We start from the raw sequence: 16,061 nt of genomic DNA, 5'->3' as shown, positions 1-16,061 counted from the left end.
AATTTTCTGTTTTCTTTAGGGCCTGTGAACGGTTGGTTCTATCATTACACCCTGACTTGAGTATAGTTAGGATTTAAAGGTCACATATTTTGCAAAATGCACTTTACAATGTTTTTCTAACATTAATCTATGTCCCTATCCTGTCTACAAACCCCCCAGTTATTCGACAAATTACGTCTTTTACCTCCTCTTTTCAGAAAATGTGTGATCTAAACAGGCCTTTTGGAGATTTTACCTTCATGACATCACAAGGGACAGTAACCCCCCCCCCCCCCACCCACCCAAACAGCTAGGTGTTTGTTCTGCACTGAGTCTGTCTTCTCACCGTAAACAATAGGACATGGTGCAAGAAAGCCTGAGACACTCAAGCCCTTCCAGAGAGGGGGCGTGGTCAGACACAGCTCATTTACATTTAAAGCTACAGACACAGAAACAGTCTGTTCTGAGCTGGGCTGAAATAGAGGGGTTTATAGGCATGATCAAATACAGAATCAGAGTGGATTTAGAACAAGAAACTTCACACACATGTTTTGAGGAGCTCTGAGACTTATTTAAGTTGTTGGAAAGGAGGAGAATATGTGACCATCTACTCAAACTATTACAAAGTGTGTAGAGTAGAGCTCTTACTTCGATTCGAGCATCTCCAGTGCAGTGACGGGAGGTAGAACGGGCCAGTGGTGCAGCATGGAGTGGATGTGAGCCATGCTGGCCCAGTCCCAGCTGGGCACACTGGCCAGCACCTTGGGGAGGCTGCTGGGGTGGTCCCTCCGACAGTGGAGCCTGTGGTCCCACAGGAGCTGATGATCTGCCCGTTTTAGTCTAGAGAAAGCAGACAGAGATGGAGGGGAAGTTTAATTTTGTAATAAAAAAAATGCATATACAAATAAAAAGGAATATCAAAGGATTTTTGTGTTATGAGTTTTTTTCTGATTTAGCCATCATATTTAGCCACATTTTTTTTTTTTACTTGGGTTAGGGTTAGGGTTAGTTGTCTGTCGTTAGGTAAACGACAGACATGAAGTACTAACATATAACTAACTGAATTGTGTGTTTGAGAAATTTGAACTTGGCTGTTTTAGTCATTATTATTTATCCTGCCAACAGGAATAAAAAGCTTTGTCATAGCTTCACACAAAAGCAAAGCAAAAGAACCCGACATCAATGTCGGCACTGCAACCGTGCTTAGTATTTCATCAGGGTAGCTTGAAGCACATGAAATAAATTTGATTAAAAAACTTGATTAATTCCCAGTGGGGAAACTCATTTGCCTGTTGGTCAATCCAAACACACACAGACAATAAAATCACAACACATAACGAGTAAATCAATAATAAACACCTCATTTGAAGCCATTGGAGACATAATTTACAGCCATGAGTCAGAGCCACAACTTAAAAATGCTCATTAAAACATCTGACTGCTGCTGGAACAAAGGAGCTTCTAAGTAGGACAGTGATAGCCTAGCGGTTTTGTCGCTTGCCCCCCATGCACAGGGCAGAGGCCAAGCTATAGTCCTCGTTGCAGTGGCCGCGGGTTCGAATCCAACCTCTGCACTTTACTAAATGTCAGCCCTCACTTTCTCTCCTCTCTTCTGCTGTCCTAGCTAATAAGGGCAAAAATGCCCCTATATTCAAGATATAAAAAGCAACAAAAGAAGAAGAAAAATGTTCTTGCTGAGTGTCTTTAGCTGCATAAGTTAGTGCATCTCATTTTAAGACACTTTCTAAATTTTTTTTGCAGCGTTTGTCCTGCGAGTACATAAAAACATCAATTTTACATTTAAGGGAATTAGGGAATTTTACACAAAGTGAAACAACACACAACAGATCCGTGAAAGTATCGCTCCACAAGTCTGGTAAGGGCTGGAGGAATGAATGGACAGGACAGAAAGCAGGCGGCGAGGGAGCCCAGTGAGAGCGCGCTCTGTGCTGGAGCGCCAGTTGAGTCTCATGGATGTTGGCAGCGTGGAGGAGATTTGGCTGGCAGCAGGCGTAAGAGAGCATTTAGCTGGGCCTGCAGCAGCTGGAAGAGAACAGACGCGCTGGAGAAGACGGTATACAAGCGTTTATGGGGAAACTGAGGCTGGCAAGAGTCAGAGGCATCTTTTAAAAATCTCTTCTTAAACCTAGTAAGTCCAAATGATTATGGGTGGTCTGAGAGAGCGCCAAAAATCTGTCTGCCGGGGCTGAAAGTGCACCAAGAAATACTGTTTCTCTGCATGCTTGTTTGACTCTGCTCATAAACCTTTTTCACAAATGCACTCCTGAAAATTCCTTTGACAATTTTCGGACAGGCTGCCTCTGAAATCTTCCCGTCTTGGCTGTTCATATATGCACCTTACTGCAAGAGACTTCACCTGAGGGATGAAGGGAAGGGGTCTCAAGAGGCAGGACATGACGTTACAAGGACAACGCAGAAATGGCAGACAAAGGAGAGTCCGACACTATGATGAAACTTCAATAAAAAATATAAATCTTGCAGTGTTTCTTCTGAGATGATGACTTTCTTTTATAAAAGTTGTATTTGAATCTGTTTTTAATTTTTGTATTGCTGCATGGTTTTTATCCCTGAACTTGACCAATAAGAACAGACTTGGGAGGCTTGTAAAAAACAAGTAGCAAAATCTCAGGGAGGTGTCAGACTGGGCTTCTTCTGATCAATTATAACCAGCAGGTCCCGAGAAGAGCTAAGGCTATGGTGGTCTGCTCAAATCATCCACTTCACAGAGAGTTTGAGCTTTGACCCTCAGGCCGTTAGAGCTCATGTGAGGAAAACTCAAAGACTCCATGTCTCATTTGTCCCCAGTGTGATTAATATATTAAATAGCAATTAGCCCTTAGGTTACTCTTTTTGCACTTTCATTGCACATTTGCTCACCTCCACATTGCACTCTAATGACTTAGTAATAATGTCCATGTTGGTTTGAGCGCTTGACTGATTTTATTGAGGTGTTTTAATTTGTGTTGTCTGATTTGTATTAACTTTGTCTTAATTTTGATTCTACTGTTGATGTTGTCATTTTATGTGTTATCTTCTGTGTGCTCCTGCTGCAAAACAAGTGTCAAAAATAAAAAATCTGAATCGGATGTTATATATATTTCAAGTGATCGTGGTTTTGTTGAATTTAACTCAAACTTCTACATTTACAACAAAGATAAACACTCCTTAAAAATTGTATTCATGCTGTTTTGCACAGATGGCTTTACAATTATTTAGTTAAGAGTTGTACTAAATTTCTGTTTTTTCCACTATTGAGTCATGCAAATAGATATTTCAAGCGTTACTGATGAGTGATTTCAGCTGTTGTTTTCAAGTCTTTATTGTGTTTGTACAAAGGCGTGTCTGTTTTGCACATCATGCTAAGCAGCATTAAGACCACCTCTCTGGTGGAAATAACGCTTCATTTCAAAGTATTTCTGCAAACATAATTTCCCTACTAAGTATTGGAAATAAAGAGAAAGACAGAATGGATCAGAAGGACACATCAGAAGTTAGAAATGTGGATTGTTTCGACTCTTCAATCACCATCTCCCCTTTAAAGCAGTGAAACATGTAGACAGAATGTCCTACCCAAAATTAGAAGCTCTGCTGCAGATTTTCTCAAGTTTACGTCGCAGATCCGGGTCCAGTTCTTCCACCGTGGGCTCCGGGCTCGGGTCTTCCTTTGGTCCCACATATAAAACATCCACAGGTGAGTTGGGGAAGTCCACCTGAGGGGAACATAAATACCCAGTCAGTAAGAAAGACGCCCAATACTGCTACTGTACCACTGCTGCTTAAAAATAATTAAGACCCCTGCGTTACCATGAAGTCAAACAACACTACTTCTAGTACGATCACTAGTCACTACTCACCACAGTCAAACCATTACAAATATTAAATGATACTTAAACAGATACAAGAACCACCACCTACCTGTAGCACTATTCTCTCTGTGGGCATCCTCTTGCGGCTTGCTGTGGAGCTGGCAGCAGAAGCAGCAGCAGCTCCCTGGGCCGACGTCCAAAGACACAACAACCTGCTGCCTCGGGCGAGCACCCTGAAGACGAAAAAACAAAACAAAAAGCAGCAATAAACAACAACAAAAAACTCCAAACCAATCATCACAGCTGTTTTAAGACATTCAAAAAGTCGATAAGAAGTTGGAAATCGACTTGAAAGACCCCTCACCTTCTGAAGTCAAACAGCGGCATGGAGACTTTGCCCAGCAGCTCTGGAGCTTTCCTCTGTTTGTTGGAGTCCGGGGAGCCGTTGGCGTTCTGGTTCAGCATCCCGAACAGAGTCAGGCTCAGTATGGACTCCAGTGGGAGGACAGCTACTGCTATGGGGAAGTTAATCCTGCAGGACATAGAGACAGTGTTAAAAGGATGGAAGGGTTGTAATAATACCAGATTTAAAAACGTATATTATAGGAATTATAGGAAAAATAAAACAATATTGATACCTGTGTCGATACAACGGCTACAAAGACACAAGTCCTGAGCAGCCAATATTGGTTCATTTCTTATTTTCTTAATAACAAAAAAATGCATCTGATACGACATCTGGATCTGAATCATTTTTAAAGCTTCTGTACTTTTAAATACTATCGATCATTAATATTATTAAGGAGATTGTATTATTTTAATTCTAGTGGCGTCGAAATGTATCAAACTTTTAAAAATGTATCCAACTTTAGTACGACCAGGGAGGTATGTTGCTGTTTGTGGAATTTGAAATAGTAATTAAATTAAGAAAAGGAGAAGAAAAGAGGACATGACTCACAGTTCGTCCCATTTGATGTGGTAGAAGAAGCTCTTGTACGTGCCCACTCTCTTGGACTGGACCGGTTTAAACAGGTTCTTGCCATTGTGGGTGAGCGAACACATCAGGAAGTACTTCTCATAACTGCAACGAAACAACAAATTTAAGTGTTACTACGAACTGATCGGAGGCTCCGACAGACATGTGAAACAACCAGCCCCTAAGCTCGTCTCACATTGTTAAACATTTTTGAATGGTAGAAATTTGCTGGTGAGGTTCGTTCTCATTGGTTGCTCGGACATGAGCATTTAAGAGTATTGCTAAAGTACAGCGAGTCCAGGTTGTTGTGGAAGTGTCTTAATGAAAGCCCTTCTTGAATGCATGTGTATGTAGATATTAAACATATTGAGTTTATTTTTCACCTCATGATACTATCAGAACGCATGCTTTCCAATTTTTCTTTGCTGAAGAGCAAAGGCAACTTAAAGTAACCTGATGATAACATTAACCCATATTACAGGGTTTACAAACCTTTCGGTCCAGACCCCACGTGGGGTCTCATGGAAGTCAAATGGGGTCGCCTAAAATCTTTATTTATTTATCATTAAAAAATATATTGTATATTAAAATATATAGAACACAGGTTACTACGGGCCTTTTGCAGAGTCTCTGTCTGTCAGTCATCCATTTTGCAGAAACGTCGACCCAGCCTTTCTTGCTCAGTCCACAATAATATACACGAGAAAGCTTTAATGTGGTCTTTAATGAACGTTTACATTGAACACCATAGTAAAACTATTACACGATTGAAAACAAATCAATTTGAGCAAAAAGCTGAATGTGTTTTGGATGTCCCGGGGAGACAGAGTTTTGTGAAATTGGGTCACGAGCCAGAAAAGTTTGGGAACCAGAGCCATTATAGCATTATAAGGCCCTGAACACCCACAAACACCTGCACAAACAGACCTGAGAAGGGGACTCATCAGGTAACATAACTGAAAACAAAAGTAAGGATGTATCAGTGAAAACAACATGAACGTTCACAAAAAGCTCCTGCAGCTATAAAATCAAGTGTGTGTGTGTGTGTGTGTGTGTGTGTGTGTGTGTGTGTGTGTGTGTGTGAAAGACGGCTCTGTGTAACCTTTTGGTATATCTGTGTGTTTCTCTAGTTTAATCAGTGCTATTTTACAGCTGTGTTCCTTTAACTGTGACCTGCCGAAGAAGTGCTGAAAATCAATGGCTACTTATATTCTTCATATTGTGCATGAGTCCTTTAGAGCCCTAAAGCTTTTATTGAGTTACAATCAACAAATGATTCAAAATTAAATGCCCATACTTTTGGTTTGCCATGTTTCTGTATAATTTAAATCAAATATGTCACCATGGCAGGTTGGGTAACACATTTTCTTTTCCGATTTTCAGGCTTATTGTTCAGATTTGGGTGAATTTTCCCAGTCGGAAAATCACTTTTCCAATTAAACACATTGGGAGTGCAGGACAAGCTTCAACACGAAAACCTCATCTCTACATGTATAAATGTACATACATATAGTGCTGTAAATGTAATTAAAAATGATGGCTATGTAACAATAATTAAAGGTAAAAAAAACTGTAAGACTACGCTCCATCCATCCGTTATCTATACCAGCAGGGGCTTGGGCCGATCCCAGCTGTCATTGGGTGAGAGGCGGGGTACACCCTGGACTGTTCTCCAGTCAATCACAGAGCTGACACACAGAGACAGACAACCAGCCACACTCACACCTACGAGTAATGTAGAGACACCATGTCAGCAATCATGTTGCAACAATACAAGGAAAATTTCCTTGATGTGCATTTTATTTACAGGCCAGACGGGGAAAGGAACTTTATTTCATAATATAAATAAAGCATGACAAATCTGCAAGCTTCATTCTGCATCAGTAGAAACATAGCTACATATATTATGGGTTTGAATATAAAATCACATCAGTTACATTTTTTAACCCCTACAGTAGTTGGTAGCCGCTGCTCATAGCCATCTGTGTTGGCAGCTCCACAGCCAGTCATGGTGTCTGAATATGCTGACAGTGCCCCGGCAACTACTGAGCTCCAGATGGATGACACATGATCCACAAGAAGTCCAAACACTGAGCCAGCAATAAGGGCGCATTACAGTATAACCACAACACGGCTACAGATATGCTGAGCATCTCCTCTGTGTGGGGAGCACTGTACTCGCTGTGTGTCTCTGGCCTTGGGTTGAGAGGAGCTAAATATTTTTGGATGTGTTGAAGGAATGGTTGTCACTGCAGCAATGTTTGGTGCTGGCTTAAAATAGCAGCTAGAAGAGGCAGTGCTGGAGTAAATAGGCCTGTTATTAAGCAGTTTCCGTCTTTATGAAGGCATCACTGACCGCCCAGATAATTACCATGGAGGAGAGGAACTGCATGAGACAGATTTTTAAAAAATGTATCGTTCCCTCTTTAGTCTCCCTCTTTAGTCTCCATCCTTTTCTTACCAATGGAGTTCAAGGTTTCTACATTTCTCGAGCTTCCAGACGCAGGCCGCCGCTGTCTGTGGCAGGGCTCGTCTAAAGTGTACTGATCCGGGCCACTGATGCGTGAGAGAGCTGGGAACGGAAAATTTGGCTGAGCTCTGTTCCAGACACACGCAGAAGATAAAGTCAGAGTGAAACAGGACACTGGCACGGAAAAATAAGACACAGGGAGCAACACAGGAGCCGTTTGTTTAGCAGAAGAAAACAAGACTATCTGCTGTGACAACACAGCCAGCAGGACTCCCCTCGGTCCGATTTGCTTACCAATAAATAGTTTCGTGTTCCGTGTTTTCTAAAGACAAGCAATGTTTTTGAATGCAGTATTAGTGGTTGCATGTGGATTTAATGCGATTCTGCTTTATACATGAAAAATGAAGAGCTTATAATTCTGAGCTGCCTTCTGTCTTCATCTTTGATCCTAACATGCAGCAGTACAATTAAGTGGGTAGCAACAACGAATACAGTTGCAAGTGATCTTGGTTTCGTTAAATTAAACTCAAACTTCTACATTTACAACAAAGATAAACACTCCTTTAAAAAATGTATTCAGGCTGTTTTGCACAGATGGCTTTACAATTATTTACCTCAGAGTCGTACTAAATTTCATTTTTTTCTGCTACTGACTCATGCAAATAGATATTTCAAGCGATACTGATGAGTGATTTCACTTCCCCTTTCAGGCATCAGAATTTCATTTGTTTTATTGATCAATAAATTCAGCTAATCAATTTCTTGATATCCAATTAATCTAAGATTTGACCATTTTAAATGTGTTAAACAGATGCAGTTATATTTTGTATTTAAACCATCACTGTGCCTCTTAATTGTCATCTGTGTCTCTAATCATGCATGTGAGCGTAGAGCTGTTCCTCCGCTCTCTCTTTACCTGCTGATCCAGTTGGCCGGGATGCCGTGCAGAGCAAACAGAGTGAACTGAAGGTGGTCTGTGGTGCCCGAAGCTTCTTTGCTGCTCCTGCCCTCTACACCTTCTCCCTCTGCAGGCTGGGGTAACGAAGGGGAGCTGAACGAGGCAGAAGGGGGGCAGAAGGAGCGCAGGTAGAGCTTGCCCAGGTCGTACACAGCCTGCGTCAGCGAGGCCATGCACTCCTCCACCGGACTGGTTTGACCTGTCGATGATTGAGTGTGAATTCACAGAGGTATCATGGTAATAAATGGGGCCCTTTGTGACTAGAAAAGTGAGTAAAATATAATGTATGGATGCATGTCCTCTAAGGACTTCTGTAGATATGCAACGTGGATTCATAAAAAAAAGTTTCTCCATCAACATTTATTTTTGTAGCTCTATTTATGTGTAACATTATTACAGCTTCTTTAACTCGGTGAGTCAGGGAGCAAAACTTCCCTCAAACGTTCACATGAACTTTAGCAGTGGGGACTTACAGTATTTTACAGATTATTCTGACCCCACATGTGTTCAGGGTTAATCTTTTTATGAGGACAGAAACGTACCTATGTACACATGTATGTACCAGACACTACATGATACCAATCCCAGGTGTTTAAACAAGTTTCCATGTTGATTTTATGGTCATTGGTTGGTGCATTTGTTTTTATTTGGAGATCTTTATTCAGATACATAAATGACTGTGTGTCCACAACTTACCATTTGATGATTGACCAGATGATGAAGACCCCAACTAAAAAGGAAAACATGCTGGTTTTTAGGAAGACATGTTAAAAAAAATCTAAATGTCTGAATGTGTAAATTATCTAAGAGCTCACCTTGGGCGAGCGTGTCCTGGGTAAATTGACGGAGTGTTTCAGTCTCTTGATGGCCTCTGTGATAGTTTGTGTCTCCACCTCGTCCAGGGCGCAACACAGGTTCTTCATCGTCTGCACCAACCGGTCCACGGTCTTATACTGGGTACTCTGAATGCAGACGGACAGGGCAGGTTGATACAGCATATAGTTCATAACAACTGAATCAATCTTCACTGGTGCTTGTTGTGAAAGTTTGTTTCCAGCCGGTCTATAAACACTGAAACCCATTGCTTAACACGGGAACAACACATCAGGAGGTCAGCAGCAACAACACATCTAACAAATTATCATCTGGCCAGTATTTTAAATCAAACCAGCCTACTGTGTGTGTGTGTGTGTGTGTGTGTGTGTGTGTGTGTGTGTGTGTGTGTGTGTGTGTGTGTGTGTGTGTGTGTGTGTGTGTGTGTGTGTGTGTGTGTGTGTGTGTGTGTGTGTGTGTGTGTGTGTGTGTGTGTGTGTGTGCGCGTGTGCGTGTGAGTCTGTACAAACAAGGCTCCAAACAACAACTTGTGCATGCTACGGGTACATTCATAACCTTGACTGCTACGGTTATTTGGGTTGGGGGCGGAGGCTGGTCCTCACTTTAATCTGCATTCAATTACTCCACTATAAGAGTCACTGGCTGAGAAACAGATGTGCTGTTTCTAGAAAGTTTGCTTTCCAGGAATGTCCTGGTTTACCAACACTAGTACTGTGAGCAATTTCAATTCAAAGCTTTATTTATTCTCGAAAATAAATGTTGTTGAAGTAATTAAAGGTCACACTATCCAGAGCGCAGATGGAGTGGCCATATGAGCATCTGGTCTACAAATATAAATTCATATTATAAGGTGTAAACCCTGATGAAGACCTCAAAGGCCGAAACAAGGCATCTTTTTAAATTATTTATCAGAATCAGAATCAGAAATGCTTGTTGTTACAGTTACTCTTAACAGAACAAAATAGCAGAAGGAAATATAGAAATAACATAGAAATAGAAAAAATAGAATAAGTACTTGAAGTAAGATATCTGAGGAATAATAAGCGATGTACAAAGGGAATTGAATACATGAACAATATTTACAAATATAACTATACAAAATGTGAGGCTTATTTATATTTGTAAATACTGTTCATTTAGCCGTTAAAACGAAGGCCTTTTAAAGGTGTAATATTTCGAATTTTTACACACTCAAATGTCTAAATTAATTAAAAGTAGACTGAACCTATGTTATAGAATATATTTTTTTAATCAGTACTTACATTACCACAAATATTTCCAACAGTTATCAAAGCCAGAGAAATATGTTATTTTAGAGCCGTAACGGGACGTGTCTTAATGTTTAAACTAAATGTTTATCGTTGCCACGGAAACACCAGATGTTACATTGAAGACTGCTGCATAATGAGGCGTGAGTTGCAACTGAAAGCTGCCGAACTGTTGCTGTATGTGCTGCTGTGATAAAAACGTCATATACATTATAATTTGAAACATTAGCTCGTCTGGAAACATATACGATCAACTCGGAGTTTGTTTTCATCAGGGTTAGAGAAGCAGAGAGGATCACTCTCATGATTCCCCGCCAGCCTCAACTGTCATCTTTTTGTTATTCCCCTGACAGTAGAATTTACATACTGTGCATTTCAGTATTTCCTTCCTCATAGTTACATTATTCCTGCTTGGACTTCCTGGTCTCCCCCCTTTTTTTGTTTAACCTTATACAAAACCTTGTTAAAAGAAAGCTAAATTGTTCCCAATAATCCTTTCAGTTTACTTCACGGCCAGCACACAGGACCACATGTACCTCATTCTGAAGACAGATGTTGACTTGATTGTGATAGCCTTCTAGATAGTCAGCCAGGCCTTGTCTGCAAGAAGACACCAAGAAGGAGAAGTCACAACAAAGTAAGGACATAGATTGTGTTTAGTTTATTATCAGATAAGCACAGAATACTAAAGTTATATGTATGTAACTAAAGCTAAGCAAAGATTTAAATGTTTCAACTCTCTGTTTGAATTTGAACTTAAAAACATTAAAAAAAAAAAAAAATTCAATGTAATGTACAGACAGCACTGAGAGAGAAAACCCACTATCATTGGGTCAGATCATATCTTATAAAAAAACGACTTCAAAATGTATCATTAGTAAATTCAATCAATAAAATGAAACTTGTAACTAAATATTTAAAATAAAAACTAGATCAATTGAGCTCTCAGCTACCCTCAGATTAATTGGTGCCAATTAAAAGACATGAAAAGAATGACACCTAAGAAACATCTCGAAGATCAGATCAATCCCGTCATCTGAGGATGCCGAGGTCATTATTCATGCCTTTGTGTCCTCTAGGTTAGATTATTGCAATGTTTTACTTTCAGGTCTGCAAAAGAAGCTCTGCAGAGTTTTCAGAGTGACCCTAGCGTGTAAATATGACCATATCGCCCAGGTGTTGGCTTCATTGGAAACATTAAGGTGCTGCTGTTAACTTGTAAAACTGTAAATGGCAGTGCGTCAGAGTACCTGTCTGACATGGTGACCCTTATGTGCCTGCACAGGCTCTGTGTTTCCAGGGGACTGGTCTTTCGAGTGTCCCAAAGGTCAAAAAGAAGACAGTTGGTGAGCTCCAACTTTATTGAACAGTTGACCTCTGTACATTATGGCGGTATGTTTTGGTGAGGTGATCGAAGCTAAACTTGTTTAATGTTGCATATGAGTCATGAGTTGTCTGTATGTCTCCCTGATGTTCTGAGTCTTAGTGTGTTTTTGTTTTTGAAATATTTTTAAATTGTCTGAAATCTTTAAAAATGTATTTTTAAATGAGCTATGTACATCACCTTGATTGAAAGCGCTATATATATTGTACCTGGTGACGTTCTCCCTGAAAGGCCGCTCCACTTGGCTGAGGTGCTTCTCTAAATCTATCGCAGAGTTGTCATCTTCCACCTGAACAAAAGTAGTAAACATTTATCAAAGATTTATACACCAAGCATATAAGATTACAGGTGAGCAGGTAAGTAAGCCACAGTGATACGATGAGATCTTGATCATCGATGCATTAAAATAAGGTCTACGTGTTGTCAGCTTTCAGCAGAGGGATGCAAGTTTAAAATGACTCTCAGTGGCACAGTGTGACATGTTTTATGTCACAGTTCATCAAAACCTCTCACAGAGTTTACATGAGCTCATATGTTAGCGTGACTGAGTGACTTACAGTGCGTGCCAAGTCTCTTCTCATGGTGGAGTGAGAGAGGAGCTGTAATGTGATCTCATTCTCCCACTTCCTGCAGTTCTGGACGTACTCATGGCTGCCGAGGCTGTGTTTACTGTGGCACGGGGCAACACAGAGGCAAGGGTCAGAAAATCACAGTATATGTGGAAGGAAATAACGAGCGACAACACGAGGCGTAAATACACCCTCAGTAGATACGTTTAGGTCAACTTCAATAACTGAATTATTCCTACACCTCCTAGAAAAGCTAAATAACATTTCACTCGATGGGAAATCAAACCATTTACGATATGATGTATTCTTTAAGTCTCTAAGGTTGTTAACAGCTTCCATCTGGCATAAAGCTACCATAATAACCACAATCAATTTATCCAGCCAGCGCACTGTCTAACCTACTGAGGAGAAAAATAAACAAACATCTGCCAAAACAACAAAAAATAAAGTTATATTTTGGGCACTTCTTGCCCTTTATTAGATAGGATGGCTGAAGAGAGACAGGAAATGATAGGAGGAGAGAGTGGGGGATGACATGCAAAAAAGGGCCGAGGTTGGATTCAAACCCACGTCCGCTGCCAGGACTATAGCCTCTGTACATGTGGAGTGCGTTTTGGTGGGACAAAGTTTGACTGAAACATGTCCAAAAATCTGCATACAAAGGAATCAGATGCACCGTTTAAAGAGTAACCACAGTTTTGTGTGGGAGTTCTCACTAAATACTAAATCTGCCAATCTAAGAGGGCTGTCTTTACTATTACGAGCTTAGCAATCATGTAAATGGTAAATGTTTAATGGATTTGAGCTTGTATAGTTCTTTTCTAGTCTTCTGACTGCTCAAAGCGCTTTTACACCGCATGTCACACCTACACACTCACACATTGATGGTAGAGGCTGCTGTGTAAAGTGACCATCAGGAATAACTAATGCCATTCACACACATTCATACGCTGCTGCCGCAGCAGCGGGAGCAACTTGGGGTTAAGTGGTTTGCCCACGGACACATCGAACATATGGCTGCAGGAGCTGGGGACCCCTGATCTTCCGGTTGAGAGACGAGAGACTCTACCAACTGAGCCACAGCCGCTGAATGCATCAAATATTCCATTATCATTTTAATTTACAGGTCTTTACACATCTAAGGCTCTTAATGTGTGTATCTGGTTTCTCTAACTGCCCCGCTGAGAACCACATATGATCTCACAGCATGTACACAACATCCATCTGTTTGGCAGTTATAACCCTGACACATTTGATAATTTGCTGGTACTGGGCCTTTAAGTCCGGGCATGAGAGTAACCATTCCCATGTAGCCAAGATTAGAGGGAGAGGAGAATTTGGAGGAGGGCACATGGTGAGATATAGAAACATCCGTCAGCCCCCTTTTGTACACGACTTTGGGAGGAAGCCAAGAAAACAAATGAGAGATAAAAAACTGTGAGAGAGAGAGAGAGAGAGAGAGAGAGAGAGAGAGAGAGAGAGAGAGAGAGAGAGAGAGAGAGTCAGAGGGCAAAAGAAAACAAATAATGCCCAGGAATATGTTTAGTCAGATAAAAGTCAATTAATTTAACCCCGTTCCTACAACCACTCGATGAAGTAATACTCTTTTGATCTGAACTTTTTTTGTTTGTGTTGTACTCACTTCTGCAGCACCTCCTCCCGGCCGCAGACTTTGAGCAGGTAGATGGAGAAGTCCACCTGGTCCAGGTCATCGTGCACCCAGCACAGAGTCTGACTGATCAGCAACTCCACCGGAGAACTCACTGAGAAAGATGAAGAGGGCCGGTGAACATAATGGGATGATGAAGGCAGAGAGAGGGAGGGAGGGAAAGAGAGTGATCGAGGATATTGATGGAGAGAGAGAGAAAGAAAGACACAACATGAGACGGGGGAGAGACGTGAGGGGACGGTGGAGAGGGAGGGATGGGGGAGAGAGAAGATGTAATCAGAGTGATGTTGAATACTCTAGAAAATACAACAACACTATACTCCAATAATGGGAAATTAAAGCAACTGGGAAGCTACAAAATAAAAGATTTATAGACAAGAAATGGCTCTTTAAAGGTTCAAATAAAGCGTCTGAGGAATTGAAGCAGCCTAAATACCAGCAGTTTTTCAAAGTAATCCGTTAAGAGTATACAAAATAAAAAAATGATGGTAGACTATAATAAATCTGATGAAAGCCATATATTTGGTCATTTTTTTAGATATATATAAGTAGATATATTCTTCTCATTGAGAGTATCGTACAATTTGACCCTCCGACAGTAAGAATTAAATTGATGTGGTCGTCCATCCCTGCCCAGCACTTGTATGAGTTTGTCATGTTTTTTAATAAGGAATTAGAGGTCATGTTGTGCTACAATATCATAATTTTCACTTTTAAAATAAAGTCTTCTGTGCTGCTGTGGGAACTAAACTCTGGACCTCACAACTTTCCAACTGGAAAGTTTCTTTACCAGTTTCAAAACGGCTCAGGTTTCATCTCAAAACTGTTCCTGAATGTGTTGAATACTCACAGCCGTGTGTGTGTGTGTGTGTGTGTGTGTGTGTGTGTGTGTGTGTGTGTGTGTGTGTGTGTGTGTGTGTGTGTGTGTGTGTTGTGGAACAATACTAAGCGGGGGGATTTTGTGGTGTTTACGTTCGTTCCGATATCTGATGTGTCCAACTAAAGGACGATCAGATGGAGAGGGTAACCTGACACCTGGCGGATTATTCTGCTGTTTTGGCTACTTCTACAAAGAGGTTTAACACACTCGTAAGCTTGAGCAGACAGATAAGAGGACGCTTCATTCAAAGCTGTAACTGCACAGGTTACTTATTAGACGTTCACACAGACACACAGGCAGGGAGACCACCCCTGGCTCCAGAAGGACGAACCTCCGCCCCTCAGAAGAATGGCGTGTCTTTTTCTCACTCTTATAGATTCAGTTTGAGGTCCTGCATGCCTGTGTGGCTGTGGCAGGGTGGTCGCAGGGGTTTTACACGTGCTACAATGTTTTGAAACAAAGCAATTCAAACAGACCACACCTCATTTTGAGAAAGTGCTGAGGTGGGAAGGGGATTCCCTGTCTGGCATTTTTTAAAGGAGCCAATTTAAGGAGGCGAACGTTCCTCCATCAAGCTTTCAACCACTTCAAACGAAAGTTGTCACCATCATTTTAGACTTCAATATGATGCCAGTAAAAGATTCCTGCTTTGATTTCACTTCAACAACAACAAAAACAAGAGCAATACGGGAACTTTCTTTCAATTCAATTTTCAAAAATTGCAAAAGCAAACTCCTAAAAACTGTCAAAATCGCACAAATACGGGGGCGCCTGAAGCCTAGTGGTTGGCGCGTGGCCCTCTGCACGGAGGCCGTGCTCCCCCATGTGGACGGCTCGGGTTCCAATCTGATCTGTGTCTACTGTCTCTCCCTGATTTCTGACTCTATCCACTGTCCTGTCTCTAATTAAAGGCATAAAAAGCCCACTAAAATAAATCTGAAAAACATTGACATGTTGCCAATTTTTACAGAGTTTAGAAGTTTGCTTGCAATTTTTGATGACTTCAATCCTTGCGTAGCTTCTGCACTACTATTAATCATTAAGCCAAGAGGTGTATCGTTTAAAAACACCCGGTATCGAAAAGTATTTGTTCCACACCAGGTTGGGAAATGGCATTAGGAGGTTTAAAAAAAAAAAAAAAAAAAAAGGGTACAAGAAAAAGTATATTAAAGGTCAGTGTGACACAAACACATGCACACATCTTAAGACTAGGGAGGGAATAGTTAATCTAGCACTGTAACTAGTGT

At 41.0% G+C, this 16,061-nt stretch overlaps 1 protein-coding gene across 1 annotated transcript in view; it reads right to left on the bottom strand.

Annotated features, from left to right (window-relative positions):
• The window catches only part of pik3c2a (phosphatidylinositol-4-phosphate 3-kinase, catalytic subunit type 2 alpha), a 57,562-nt gene that overhangs the window by 14,191 nt on the left and 27,310 nt on the right, over positions 1–16,061 (bottom strand). The window contains exons 5-16 of the mRNA XM_020636452.3: positions 13,908–14,028; positions 12,254–12,365; positions 11,906–11,985; positions 10,849–10,912; positions 9,026–9,172; positions 8,907–8,940; positions 8,169–8,409; positions 4,765–4,887; positions 4,171–4,338; positions 3,916–4,039; positions 3,571–3,710; positions 628–819 (exon numbers count right to left, since the gene is read on the bottom strand). Coding sequence (XP_020492108.1) covers positions 628–819; positions 3,571–3,710; positions 3,916–4,039; positions 4,171–4,338; positions 4,765–4,887; positions 8,169–8,409; positions 8,907–8,940; positions 9,026–9,172; positions 10,849–10,912; positions 11,906–11,985; positions 12,254–12,365; positions 13,908–14,028 — 1,546 coding nt within the window. The remainder of the gene's footprint in view (positions 1–627; positions 820–3,570; positions 3,711–3,915; positions 4,040–4,170; positions 4,339–4,764; positions 4,888–8,168; positions 8,410–8,906; positions 8,941–9,025; positions 9,173–10,848; positions 10,913–11,905; positions 11,986–12,253; positions 12,366–13,907; positions 14,029–16,061) is intronic.

Source organism: Labrus bergylta, chromosome 7 (assembly GCF_963930695.1).
Source record: "Labrus bergylta chromosome 7, fLabBer1.1, whole genome shotgun sequence".
In the NCBI taxonomy this organism is placed as follows: Eukaryota; Metazoa; Chordata; class Actinopteri; order Labriformes; family Labridae; genus Labrus; species Labrus bergylta.
Note: the sequence above shows the minus strand (reverse complement) of the source record. Positions and strands in the feature narration are given on the sequence as shown.